Below are 13,158 nucleotides of genomic sequence, written 5' to 3' on the forward strand. Positions count from 1 at the left end.
AATGGATGTTAACAAGTTCTGATTTATTAGAAATGAAAATGTTAAGTGTGTTAACCTCATAATACAATAGTGTTCTCGTTTACTTTAATCAGATCTACAAGGCTGTGCATAAGTGAGAAATCGTCAATCCTGTATGCTGTAAAGTAAAAAAGATGAAGTGGGATGAAGTGAATGGTAGACAATTACCCTTTTAAATTGAATTTAAACCAACCACGCCTGTCACTGACACTGGCAAACACAGATGATTAAAAAAAATATCTTCCACGCTAATAACCCTGTCACTGACAGACAGAGACGCCTTTTGGTTTGAAGAGTCTGACTCACAGCTCCGGGATAGATGGGACAGTAACGAGGGACTCCTCTTCAGCTCATAATATCACAAGTCATTGAGCTCTGCCACCTTGCCGCAGATGTCCTTGATATCCCTCTGAAGCTTCTTCTTGTCAAGGTGCGATTTGATGTCACCTATCTGCCTCAGGGACTCAATGGCATCGTGCACAGACAGGAATCCTGTCCAAACGAGAGGCGGGGAGTGCAGAGGATCAGCGGACGTGATGCATTTGAGGAGAAAACGACTCTCTGTGCTCTTATGGCTGTCTATAACATTGGCTCTAACCTTATGTTACTGCGTTGGAGCAGCAGCTGCATAAACCTGTTGCATTTCTATGCAATTCATTTAACGACGTCAGCTTGTATTTTGCTCTCTGTAATATCCTTGTGGTCTCTGTTTCTCATGTCTGGATAAAATTGTCTTTGGTCTTCATCATCAGTTATCGTGACTTCATTGGGTAGTTACTGCCTAAAATGGAAATATGCTTCAATATTGCATGTACTCTAAGAAGTAATATTCAGTGACTGTGAACTGTGAGATGGAGGGATAAACTTTCTTGAACAATGATGAGGTATTAAATCTCTCCCCTTCTCTTTCTGACTGCCTGTCTTGCTACGAATATTTACGGCACTCATCAATTATGCATAGCTTTTCTCCCCTCTATTACCGTCTCCTTCCATCTTTTCATCCTATACTTAAAATAGAGCTGTGGATGGATGGCTCCCTCAGACTGAGATCGCCGGCTCGGCGGTGATTCATAGAGCAGTTTCCCCCGGCTTTTATTTACTGAGGGAAGTTCCTTTCTATTTGTCTACGCGTTAATAAAAGCTGGAGGATGAGAGGGGTTGACAGAAAGCGGGGAAGGTTTGAGATCTAGTGCCAGGGCTCCTGGGAAATGAGCTTCCAGTTGGCACAGCAGTGAGATGGGGATGGATGCGGAGCTGAGCTGCTGCACTGGCTTGCCTGGATAGCTGTGTATTCCTGTGGCTTGTCCTATGACTTATTAGCTCTGTCGCTAATTTGATCAAACCTCTGCTGTATTTGCATTTATGATCATGAGCTCGTAGGTTTCTTGGTCAAACACAGGGGAAGACAGAGGCTTGACTGGCTCAGCTAACCACATGTCTAGAAATAGTATTTTAATATAATGTAACTCTATATGTTGGATTTGTCTTGCCATATTGAAAATCTATGTTTCAGACAATTATATGGACTTTAACAGAGCTCTGCTGCCCTGCCTTCAGCATAACTCGAATATGGCTGACTTCTCATGCTTAATTTAAGATGTCATCACCAAGTCATTGACCACTGTCATGAACTGGGCAAAAGAAATGAAGCAGTCAGGTCACTTCAATTTATGACTAATTATCTTTTTTGCTTTTGTCAAGCGTTTTTGTATGTGCATTTTTTCCTTGACGTGTGGTGGAGTACATGTAGCATGTGCGTGTTTACCCACCGATGACAGAAAGTTACAGATAGCGATCACCCACCTTTGTGGTATTCCTGTTTGAGCAGCTGCAGCTCCTGGTGGAGGCCGCTCTCCACTGAGGTCATTCTTTTACCGAGTTTGGTTTCAGAGCGCTTCAGCTGATCGGCCTGGCTGCGGTCGGCCTGGTGCTGCTGGGTCTCAAGCTGCACCACGCGGGCCTCCAGAGCCTGTAGCCGGTCAGCTGATCTAGACACTGCCTCGAACTGAACACAGAGCGCACACAGAAAACTCTTAAATCCTGATTTTATGGTGCTGCTTCAACATTAGGGAAGTGACAAAAGGTAACAGCCTCTTTAGTCTCACAGTTAACAATAAAACATTGCTTAAAAATGCCCCATGTGGCACCTGGAACAACTCACCCATACCAAACCCTCCCTACAGCGCTCTCAGCATCTGTTCCACCTGATTATCATTCTGCAAAATCACTGATTTTTTTCTCTGCTGAGCTCAAAATGCATGAACCCTGCATGTTTAAACACCACACTCAGATATCCAGATGAAGCCTGTGTCGTGGTTTGCCACTGTGGACGTCACTGCATGAACTGTGGGTCAAGCTGGCAGCTACGGTACCGTTCGGTCCTGCTGTCCTGTGCAGAGCTGGACCGAGCTGTTGAGCTGTTGTTCTGTCCACTTCCTCAGCGAATCTGTCTGCTCCTTGGCTGCCTTCAGTTCACTTGACATCCTGCAAAGCCATCAGGAACACAGAGAAGACAAATGCTGCAGACTTTGAAAACGCAGCCGCAGATGAAAGTAATGACGTTGCAAGTTTTGTCTCTTTTTTCAAACCAGACTCTGAAAACACCCTTAGTTTCCATAACCAGTGCTTTACTGGCAGCATCTAGTCTTTGCACTGAGTAAATCATCTGCGGAGTGAAACCATCCAAAATACACATTTAAGTGTTTTTTAGTTCAGATTTCTGTCTTGGACATACATGCAACTTAGTGCAGCACAAAAAATAATCATGTTCATGTAAGTAATGTGGGATGGTTACAGTTTTTACCCCGTTCACCTGCATGTCTCCCCTTTAAATGAAGATGCCTCACGTTCAGCCGGTTGAAGCTGTCTCTCAGTTAGACTTCAGAATTTCGTTCTATCCTTGGTAACCACAGGTGAGACTTCCTCAGCAATAGCTCTGCTTTGTTGGGTTTAGTTGATGCCAGCCCCAGCAGGAGGAACAGTGTCACACAGCAGGTGGGTGCTGCTACTTTATGTGCATAGAGGCACAAAAACTCACATAACCAAACAGCTGAATGCACATACGCACATATGCAAACATAAGCAGATCCAGATACTTGTCAAAGTATGATAAAATAATATGTTTTTTGTTTTTTGTTTTTTTTTAAATTAGGCTGATTATTTTGACTTTTAAAGCAAACTGTTCACTCAAAAAGGTGGTGGAATGATGCTTATGAGCAGTTGAGAAATGCTTGACGCTGATCTTGACAGAATGCCATTTGTATGGTTGCATGAAGCTCCGATTACTCACACGGCCCATTGGGTCAGCAGTGTTAGTGAGATGAAAGCTGCAACCTTGGACATGCTGAGTGAATATTGCGTGGGCCGTATTGTAGAAGAGGACACGATACGCAGTGGCTCATGGAGAATTCCTCTCTCGGGTGAACTTTTCTGTTGTGCATAAAACATATTTGCGCTTTGACCTTCTTTTCTCTAATTCCTCCAATTCAAGAGATTCTTCCTCAATGAGAAAATCAATGTGTGTGCGTGGTGGGATGTTTGTGCGTGTGTTCGACTACAATACAAATCAGACTCCTGTCACAAATCGATCCAGCTTACCATGTCTGCTGCGTTAGGGACACCTCGTTTATAACACCACACCGGCTGCCTAATGTGGCTCATGCTGACAGTTGTTTGGCGAGGCATATTAAATCCACAGAGTTTCAGCATTTCTCCATTGTAAGAGGACGAGTGTGCCTTCATTCAGTAGCTGTCCCTGTGTTCTTGAGCTTGTCTGAGACCTAACATCAAACACGTTGGGCTCTTTTGTCAGTGGCCTTGAGCTGTGAGGAGCAGAAAAAGCTGAATTGTTGCTCAAAAACAAAAGTCACAGTTAAGTCAGGCATTTCTACTGAGCGTGTGTAGAGGATTTTAGAGTTGTGGTCTCCAATTTCAAACTGTCCATGCAATTTAACGAGACAGGATAAAAAGACAGATATTTCAAATAAGGGCATTTATACTGGTGCAGACTTTGGACACCGAGTTTCATTTGTGGAAACCACAGGGACCTCGATTGACAGATGCCTTTTGCTTCTAACAAAGGTGGCCTGACAGCAGTTGTGAGTCTGTATTTAAAGTTAGGTGGTCAGAGATGTTCAACAAAGAGTCATTACATTTGCAGGCAATTGTTTTTTGGTCTTGTCATTCCACCTGTGTCAGAAACACAGACAGCGTTGCTTTTCATCTATTTTTATCTATTGTTCTTTTGCTTCGAGCATGATCACTGACCTGCTTTCCATTGCAGATCTACAACATTACTAAATAGAGCGTATTCATCATGTATGTCTCTCTGCTTCTGTTTCCTTCACGGCAAAACTATGTGGTTAAGTTTGCATTTTGCTGCTGATTATTTATCAGCTGCACGTGTAAATCAATTTAACGAACAGCTTCTCTGTGCTTCTGGCATCATTACTGTGAGGTTGCCATGAGCTTGTGAGCTGTAGAGAGGTGACTCTAGCCGATTTACAGTTCAAACCCACTGCCACATCGTGGTACAGTGAGACACTCAGGGTTCTCGCTCAGGAAAGAGTAAGTGCAGTTCTGCTTGGTAATGAGAGGTCCTCTACTGCATGTGGTCTCCTTTGCTGGACTACTTGCCTGCTGACTTGTCTCAGACACTGAGGGGCCAGTGCTTCCTGCAATGGTCACACCCATCTAGAATAAACTCATCAGTGTCTTTCTCTTCTATCTTGTTGCTTAAATCCTGATAAACCTGCTGTTTTAGTGTTTTAAGGCAATTTTACTTCATGTATGACAGTAAACTGTTGTGAAATGTTGTCTTGACTGTTACATATGGCTACACTAGTCAACACTGTGTCTCTGCGGAGGATAATATGGATGAAAGCTTCTGTGTGTAATGTATTGGACAAAATGTATAACTTATGTTTCTGCTGAAAACCAATAACAGTCTGTTTTTTAAAATGAAATAAGAACTGTTGATATTTAAATATTATATCTTTAATTAATATTTAATCTTACCTGGCTTCTAGTAGTTGAACCTTTGTATGCAGGTTGGACGTGGAGCTCCTCTGGCCCTGGGAAAGCTCTGCCAATGAGGCCTCCAGTCTCCCCAGGTCACGATAAAGCTGAAAGCAGGAAAACACGCAGACACACGTCGTCATGAGACGCTGGATAATCTCGTGGCGCAGATCCATGGTTTGACTCCCTTTGTTGTTTCTGCTGAGTCGAGCTGATTGAGCCACTGTCAGGACTGGGAGTCACGTCGGTGACCCACTTTCTCTGCATTTTCAATTACCTTTATGGTACATGCTTGACCACTGCTCCACAGCTAATGTGCCGTCATCACAATGATTGATCACCCTGTGCCACCACTAGAGCGGAGCAGAGGCTGCATCAGTGCGAGCGTGTGTGTGAAGGGCAGCTGCAGTCGGCTTTAGATTTAGTAAAATGATGGAGGATATTATAACTTGTGACTTATGTGTCCTAATCCGAGGTTGTTTGTTACAGTTTTCATACTGCTCATGTAAAGAAATGTGACACAAAGGGCAGTAAAAGCTGTCCTTGACATCCAAGCGTTTCAGAGTTGCCATCCTGTCTAGGATAAACATCAAAATACATATTGTCAGATTATTATTTCCTTCAGGCAAGCAGCATTTAAATGAACATAATCCTGCTTTTATACCCAAAAAAATCCACAAAGGAGAGTATATTTCCTTAGACTGGAGTATTCAAATGAGTCCCAGGCTCAACACTGTGTGTTAAAACAGAGGAGGGGTAGGGATTAGATTAGGGTTGTAGACTTTGCTACTTATTGTAATATGGTATAATGTAAGAAATATAAGAATAAGATTAAGAGTCTACAGCTGTGCTCGCGGGTCTGAGTCTGTACTGCAAAGTGGTGCTTAGCAAAATGCTAAAGCCAGCATGCTGATGTTTAAATAGGTAAAATGTTTAAAATGATGAACGGCTGAGTTTAGTGTGTTAGCATGCTCATATTTACTAATTGTTAGTAAAGACAAAGTGCATATTATTATTAGATTTGCAGGTATTTGGTCCATGAATGTCTGAACACGATTTCATATCAATCCATTGAATAATTGTTGAGATTTTTCTGTCTGGAACAATTTGGTGGACCGACTGCCTGACACACACTGCCAAGACATTTACTGAAATTTGGATGCTTTGTGCTTAGTGTGTACACAAGCTAAACTTCTGTCTTAGGTTTTTTATGCCAAAACCTTTGTCAGCACTGATGCATTGTCTCTCACCTTGACTCCCAGTTCTTTGAGCTGCACATCCACGGCTGTCCTGAGCTCTGCCACCTCCTGCTGCAGTCTAATCAGCTGCCGCTCCCCCAAGCTCACGTCAGTACTTAGCTTGGCAATGCTGGAATCACACCTGAGATAATAGGTGGGGAATCGGAGAGGGACCGCTGAATGAGAATACTGGGATCAGACGGAGTTGAGGAAAGGTGTGAAGACAGGGAGATGAGCGAAAGGCTGGAGAAAACAGGGAGGAAGCGCTTGACTGAAGCACACACTTTTCACACAGTCGACAAACAGACAGATGGATGGAAAAAAATCTGACAGCTGCCCTCATCAATTCTTTCTAAGGTGAGCTAATGGAAGCTAAAAGCTCTGCTGAATCCTAAGCAGTGACAGTTTATCCTCTGAATGCTGAACAAACACACTTTAATGTTCCAGTGGATGAATGTTTGTATCTGCTGATGAATTACTGATTAAAAAAAAAAAAAAACAGGCAAAAACATGACAACCAATCAAAGAAGTTTCAGAGATTTATTGCCAAACATAATCAGCAGAAAAATAACTCACAGCCTCCCACATGCAGCATCTGGTTTCCAACACACTCTCTGCTCAGTTTGTGTAATAAGCATGAGCTGTGCCGGCCCTTGTTACCAGCATTGCTTCCTTCCTGTGCTTAATTTAAGAGGCCATCACAAAGCCTGCAAATTCTCTCCCTCCCTGCCTCCATCAGGTTTACTGTGTGAGTGTATGGCAATATATTTGTGGTAAAATACAATGTACATTCAACAATTAATTCCAGTAGCTAATTATGAAGATGCCCAGTCTGAAATTTGGGTTACTTCCCTGTGGACCACTACAGCTCTTCCATAAAGGGCTGCAGTGAACAATACAGCTTATCAAAAACCAGTGGCCCTTAGCTTAGTCGATTATTTATGACTAACATACAAGAAGTCATTAGACTGAGTAGGTGATGTTTTTCTAAAGCTTTATTGGACCATAAATCAGCTGTTTGTTGAGTAAATCTCTTCTCACCACTGATCTAAGCACCACGGAGGAGGCAGGCCTGCTGTAAAACAAGATGTTCACAAAATAACACTACATCTTTGATCTGCTGTCTGATGAGAAATCGCACGACGGCGAGGTGTTCAGTAGAAGTCAGATTCGGTGGCTACGCAGTGCTGTTAAGTCCTGTTAGGCAGAGCACCGAGATGGCAGCCTCTCTTCAGCAATCCGACCTAATGAGCGCAATTTGCACAGACACAAAATAATGAGCAAGTGCTAATCAGCATCTCAAGTGTGCTCGAACCCAGAAACTTCATTCTGGTGAGAACGAAATAATTAATGTGTGCATGTGTGTGTGTGCGTCTGTGAGGGCGATGCCATGATGGATTGTGAGACTGTGAAATGCTGCCAGACAGGACATAGGCTGCACAAATTCACTTCATTAGAGGGAGAGAATAACAAGCAGGATGTCAGCGTGGAAAGTTAATCAGTCAAATCGCTTGTGCATCAGACCTGACTCTGAATTATTGTACAATTTGTCCAAATAAGGGAGGAAAGTTTTAACCTTTTTAGCAGCTAGCTGCTCGCTGTACTTGTCGACACTCATTATTTGACCCGTTCCTGATGTGCATACCTGGCTACTCTTCCTCTCAGGTCTCCAATGACAGCAATGTTCTTCTGGTCCAGGCTTTGAACGGCCACTGTGGTTCCAAAGGTGATGGAGTCCCGCTGGGTGAGCCGTCTCTCCAGGGCCTGTTCAGACCAAAAAGAGCATGAGGTGTTAAAGGAATGGACATTTCTTCTCATAATGTTAATGTGAAACACAGATGCAGAAGTGCATAAATCATTTAGTATGTGTATGTGTGTTAGTGTTAGTATGCTGTGAAAATCACCACTGTGGGTAAAATGACCATCTGTGCTTTGCAGAGAAAGATATCATAAAACTGCCCTAAATTTCATCACCACCTTTGCATGAATGATCGCTGTATAGACAGGCCACACGTGTGTGCCGTGCATCTCTGATAACCCAGCATTAAAGAAACGACCCTCTGGCTTATCATGGGAGCAAACAGCGACTGTGTGATGTTCCCTTCATTTGACTTAGCTAAACATTCACTTCACGACTTGGCTTATTACTTCTTCCTGTGAAGAATTAATGAGCTTTTCGGCATTCATGCAATATCTCAGATAATGACAGCCTTTAATCATGTTAATGGTCTATTTGGTATGCACTAATGAAGCTATGTGTTTCATGTTTGTGCTGTCTTTGTAAGGCCGTTATCAAAGTGTGGCTTGATGCTCTGCTCAGTCAAAGATGATTCGCAGTCATTCATCCTGCTGCTGATTTTCAGAGGTGAGTCCGGTGTTTATCTAACCACATACTGTGCACATCGTTTGGTTTTTGCTTATACACACAAACGTCCACGAGCTGATGCTGATGAGGTGTCAGGCAGGCTTTGCTCAGGCGCTGCACCATTCTATCAGGTGTAATCAAATCAGCTGCGAGTCTGGGGCCATGAGTGTGTGCTGCACATCAAAACAAACGAGGAGAAGAGAGGAAGGCAGGCAGGAATCCACGCAGATGGACAATGACCCAAGATATTTCCGACAGAAAACAAGGGAGGACACAACAACAACCTCCTCTTGTATACCTGTATGTCCATGCTGAGCTGCTTGACAATGCGAGTGATTGTCAGTATGTGATTCTCCAGCAGCTTTCGGGAAAGCGCCTCCACCCGCACTGAGCCCTGGGTGGACTGCAGCGCCGCAGCCACCTCCTCTTTGATCCTGAAAGCCTGCTCCAGCAGCACAGCCAGCGTCCCCTCCTGACCGCTCAGACGACCCTCTGAGACATCAGGCCTTAACCAGGAAGTCAATAGAAAACCAAGCTTTGAGTCATACAATTTAATTTTAGAAGCTTGTTTTTATTGATTTTGGCCATTGAGGTTGAAGAGGACAACATGAAATGTCACGAGGAAACATTTCATAGCACTGGAGGCAAAGGAGGACATGCTTTTACAGTATAATTGAATGAAGCATTCATCCACCCAGTATGAGAAGATGTCCATTGGTTCCACACCCTCAGGTCATCCTCAGACCACATCTCATTGACTTCACGTCCCTGTGCTTGCTGTGTCACCCTGTCTGATGCTACTGTGGATTAAGGATTCATGTGAATTTACTATCCCAGCAGCAGCAGCAGTGGGAAACAGAACTTATCTACCTCTCCGACACACATTGATTTAAATTAAAGATCCACAGGAACTAAGGACGGGGCAAAATATCAAAGTGCCGTGATAGTTTGTGATATTTAAAATAAACAGAAATTTAAAGTTACCTGGTGTGATTCTGATAGGGCTGCAACTTTGACTTGTGTGACATTATTTCATCTAAAAAATAAAAACAAACATTACATATTTTACAATATATAAATAATAAATGAAGCAGTAATTTTCATCTCCTACGTCTCAGAATACTCACGGGTCTGTGCTTTTCTTCAGCTGCCTCTGGAGTTCATGTGTTTGTGTTGTCACTCGGTAACTGTGGTTTCTCTGAGTGGGGTGCGCCTGCCTGCCAGTGTGAATTCGTCAACACAGTAATGTGAGAATGAATCATTGTACTGTTGGTGAAGCAGCTTAACTCAACAAACCAGAGCAGTGTAAACACTAACTTTAACTTAAACTCGATGGTTGGTGATTTTCTAGATGCAGAGCTCTAAAAAAAAAGCTTCAAATTTGGGTCAGCTCTTCACTTCATTTGCATCACTTTCCTCAGATTTATAATAAAATGTTAAATAATCTTTTCTTCCAACGTTTTAGTGTCTTTTCTGTCTTATCACACATGGCACCTCCTTTCACTGGAGTTAGCTTAGTCATGATACAAATAAACACCATATTCATTGATGGTTCAAATTTTTCATTAATTAAGCGTCTATTGCATTTTTCTTTGAAGTACAACAACCAAGCCCTCTCGGGGTGGTCCTTCTCATGCGGCTGAATGTGGCTAATTACAGGTAGTTGTTGCTTAAGTAGCTTATTAGCATCTGATTAAAATTCTAATTGAGTTTAGGTAAATATTTTTTTTACCTGCAGTTAAATCAATAACAAACGTTTTGCCCACAAACAGTTGAATTTGCTCTCTCTGGGTCTACATGACCGATAGTAGTCATATTTGTACATAGATACAGTAAATCTCAGACACATTAGGAGCATTTCATCATGAAAAAAGTGAATGAAAGTCCTTAAATGATTTAATGTACAGTAGTTAATCATTGTCCAGTAAAAGGAGGTAACAAGCAGCCCCACTGGGCTGGACACAGTAAGAGAATATCACCAGATCATTAAGGGCCTCAGCTCCATATTTATCTGCTGTTTCATTACACACAATATAGCCATCGTTGAACATTCACCTTTTACCTGACTGAAAGAATTCTGAGAGGCATGATTCAACACCGACAGTGAAAAATAGCCATATAATGTTTTATTTAACCTACATCATCATACAGCGCGAGTCAGCAGTGTAGCAGTGCCACAACATTACAGGTAACTGCAGTCAGTGGAAGAACATGATTCTGAGTTTCTAAGTGTGTTTGCAGGTGTGTGTGTGTGTGTGTGTGTGTGTGTGTGTGTGTGTGTGTGTGTGTGTGTGTGTGTGTCCACAGCCACACACACACTGTGGATTACTGCCGTATCAACAGGACCGGGGTCATTAAGACGAAAGGCCTGCTCGCTGCAGACTCATCAGTTATCCATGCTGGCCCAATGGAAAAGCCGATGGTAGCTGAAAGGAATTGTTTGGCTCACCTGCTCACATCTCCATCCACTTAACTGAAAGGGGGGCTCGCTGTGTTGCTGCCAGCGCCCTGCTGGTTGTAATTAAAGTGTCTGCATTTTGTAGGATGGATGAGATATCAGGCAAAGTGATCGAGCTACAACAAAACTTGTTACCGTCTTCTCATCCGATGTCTGATATACATACAGATTACACATAGACTGTATGTCAGATGCTGCAGAAAGCATCGTCATCACCTCCATCATCACACCCACTAGTGGCACCAAGGTCATATCTCTGAGTGCATGAATAAATGTTCATGCATACACGGCCTTGGACTCTCAGTTCTTCTATGTGGGATGAGTTTCATCCAGTCAGAACATTCCTCTGTAATTTACTCGCTCAAAGTGAAATTTCATCAGCCCTGTTTTCAGATGAAAGGTCATTCTGTGACCTCTTCTGGGTGTGTACATGTGTGCTAGTTAGATGGAGAGGACGGTGTTCATTCTTGTAATTATTGTCTCTGTGTTTGTTTATATGAAAGTGGGCACAGTGTTAACCAGGGGGATGGAACTGGCCAGCGCTGAAACCAGGGCCAGAGGGGAAGACGTAACGAGTTATTATACACACCGCACAGCATCTAAAAAGAGAGGGGGCTGCTCTGCTCCGTGCTGCATCCTGCTCTCTGCTGCATGTGGGTGATAACATTCACTGAAGACTGACCCATTTGGCAGGGAGAACATATCCGGACGTGGCTACAGTGCGGAAACATCCACAATTCAAAGGAGAACAAGTCTTAAAAACCTCGAAGGTTTCAGATTCACTGTCAGCTCTGGATTTAGCAAGGTCACTGCTGTGAAAGAGGGAATCTGGTGGCTGTAAACCATCATGAGCAAACACATATATCAAAACAGACTCAGATGGTGTGACAGGAGATCCACGGCTGAATTATAAACATCTCCACGAGGCATTGTGGGGTTGCGTTATGCAATCACCAGCATACAGATTATCCAAATGACATGGCTGGCCAGAGGGAGGCGCGGTGCAGCCTTCGTCCTTCATTTGAGTGTAACAATTAATGGGGAAGTTTACTAAACCTTGGTAAAGCACGGCGGATAGAGCAGGGACGCAAAGACCGTCAACAACCAAGCGCGGCGGTTACCAAACATTTTTAGATGATCTTGCAGAAGTGATTGCACGAGCTCCAACTTCACCACTGAGGTGAAATAAATCTTCAGTCGATGAGGATATTGCTTGCCGTCTGACAGTGTGTGACATAAAATTTATTGTGCTGCCTGCATAGGCATTCTACAAGCTTCGTTGGGACACGAACACCCTTCATCAGCACACTGTGCGTCTCCTTCTTGGCGCTCTAAACTGATCATCAGTGGAAGTGCTCCCGAGCCGCAGCAGCCCAACTGTGACATCCTTCCACTATTCAGAGCGTGCTCAGGCAGGCTGGCTGGCTGCTGCACAGGCACCATGGAGCAAAAACCACCCAAGGATGAGAGCAGCGCCAAGGGACAGGAGTCTCTGTCCTACCAGCGGAGGATGTGGAAGAATTTCCAGGAGAAAACCAAGCCTTGGCTCAGTCCTAAACTGGGATCGGAGCGTCGGGGTGCCGGGGGCGCGGAGGGCAGCAAAAAGGAATCGGGGTTATGGATGTTTAAGAGGAAAAAGAAACAGCTGGACCGGGTGTTTTCGTCGTCTCAGCCGAATCTGTGCTGCTCTACCCCGGCGCCTTTTGAAGGAGATAAGAAATCCCTTGGAAGCGACGCTATGCCCGGCACCAGCAGCGGCGGCCAGCCGCTGGTACACCCACTTGGCGCAGCTTCTGGAGCCACGGGGAGCAAACCCGAGCTGACGGCTCACGGAAGCCCAAAACTCCCCGTATCCCAGCTGATCATGTACCAGCAGAAGAGCTCCTCTCTCGGCTCGGCATGCTTCGAGAAACTGGTGGTGGACCCGGCCGCGGTGATGGGAGAGGAGGAGCAGCTGCGTAAAAACGCAAGTGATTCTGTGAGTAAAGAGCATGTGGCAAAACACGCATCCCGTAAATTATCTGATACTACCAAGTAGGCCTAAAGCTACAGCAAGAATTAAA

General features: G+C 44.0%; 2 protein-coding genes across 5 annotated transcripts in view; one reads left to right on the forward strand and one right to left on the reverse strand.

Moving 5' to 3' along the window:
* Positions 1–55: 55 nt before the first annotated feature.
* fam81b (family with sequence similarity 81 member B) lies at positions 56–12,097 on the reverse strand. Its single transcript, XM_076730176.1, has 10 exons — positions 11,087–12,097; positions 9,765–9,854; positions 9,622–9,673; positions 8,936–9,143; positions 7,918–8,036; positions 6,285–6,414; positions 5,035–5,141; positions 2,391–2,502; positions 1,822–2,023; positions 56–510 (listed from the first exon to the last, which is right to left on the reverse strand). Exons 3-10 carry the CDS (start codon positions 9,663–9,665, stop codon positions 377–379), a joined length of 1,056 nt encoding a protein of 351 aa, XP_076586291.1. The 5' UTR covers positions 9,666–9,673; positions 9,765–9,854; positions 11,087–12,097; the 3' UTR covers positions 56–376.
* Positions 12,098–12,345: 248 nt separating this feature from the next.
* The window catches only part of mctp1a (multiple C2 domains, transmembrane 1a), a 130,790-nt gene continuing 129,977 nt past the window's right edge, over positions 12,346–13,158 (forward strand). For 3 of the 4 annotated variants that reach the window (XM_076730171.1, XM_076730172.1, XM_076730174.1), the window contains exon 1: positions 12,537–13,073. In XM_076730171.1, the coding sequence (XP_076586286.1) occupies positions 12,537–13,073 (537 nt within the window). Of the gene's footprint in view, positions 13,074–13,158 lie in introns of all 4 variants that reach the window. The other variant, XM_076730173.1, reaches the window with a different exon arrangement.

This window comes from Chaetodon auriga, chromosome 5 (genome assembly GCF_051107435.1).
Source record: "Chaetodon auriga isolate fChaAug3 chromosome 5, fChaAug3.hap1, whole genome shotgun sequence".
In the NCBI taxonomy this organism is placed as follows: domain Eukaryota; kingdom Metazoa; phylum Chordata; class Actinopteri; order Chaetodontiformes; family Chaetodontidae; genus Chaetodon; species Chaetodon auriga.

Bases quoted from the DNA above. Each gene is read 5' to 3' on its own strand.
- fam81b (XM_076730176.1), bottom strand. From the start codon at position 9,665: ATGTCACACAAGTCAAAGTTGCAGCCCTATCAGAATCACACCAG. The intron at 9,144-9,621 runs GTAACTTTAAAT...TTCCTGGTTAAG, and splicing joins CCCTATCAGAATCACACCAG to GCCTGATGTCTCAGAGGGTC. The intron at 511-1,821 runs GTGGGTGATCGC...TCGTTTGGACAG, and splicing joins CAAACAGGAATACCACAAAG to GATTCCTGTCTGTGCACGAT.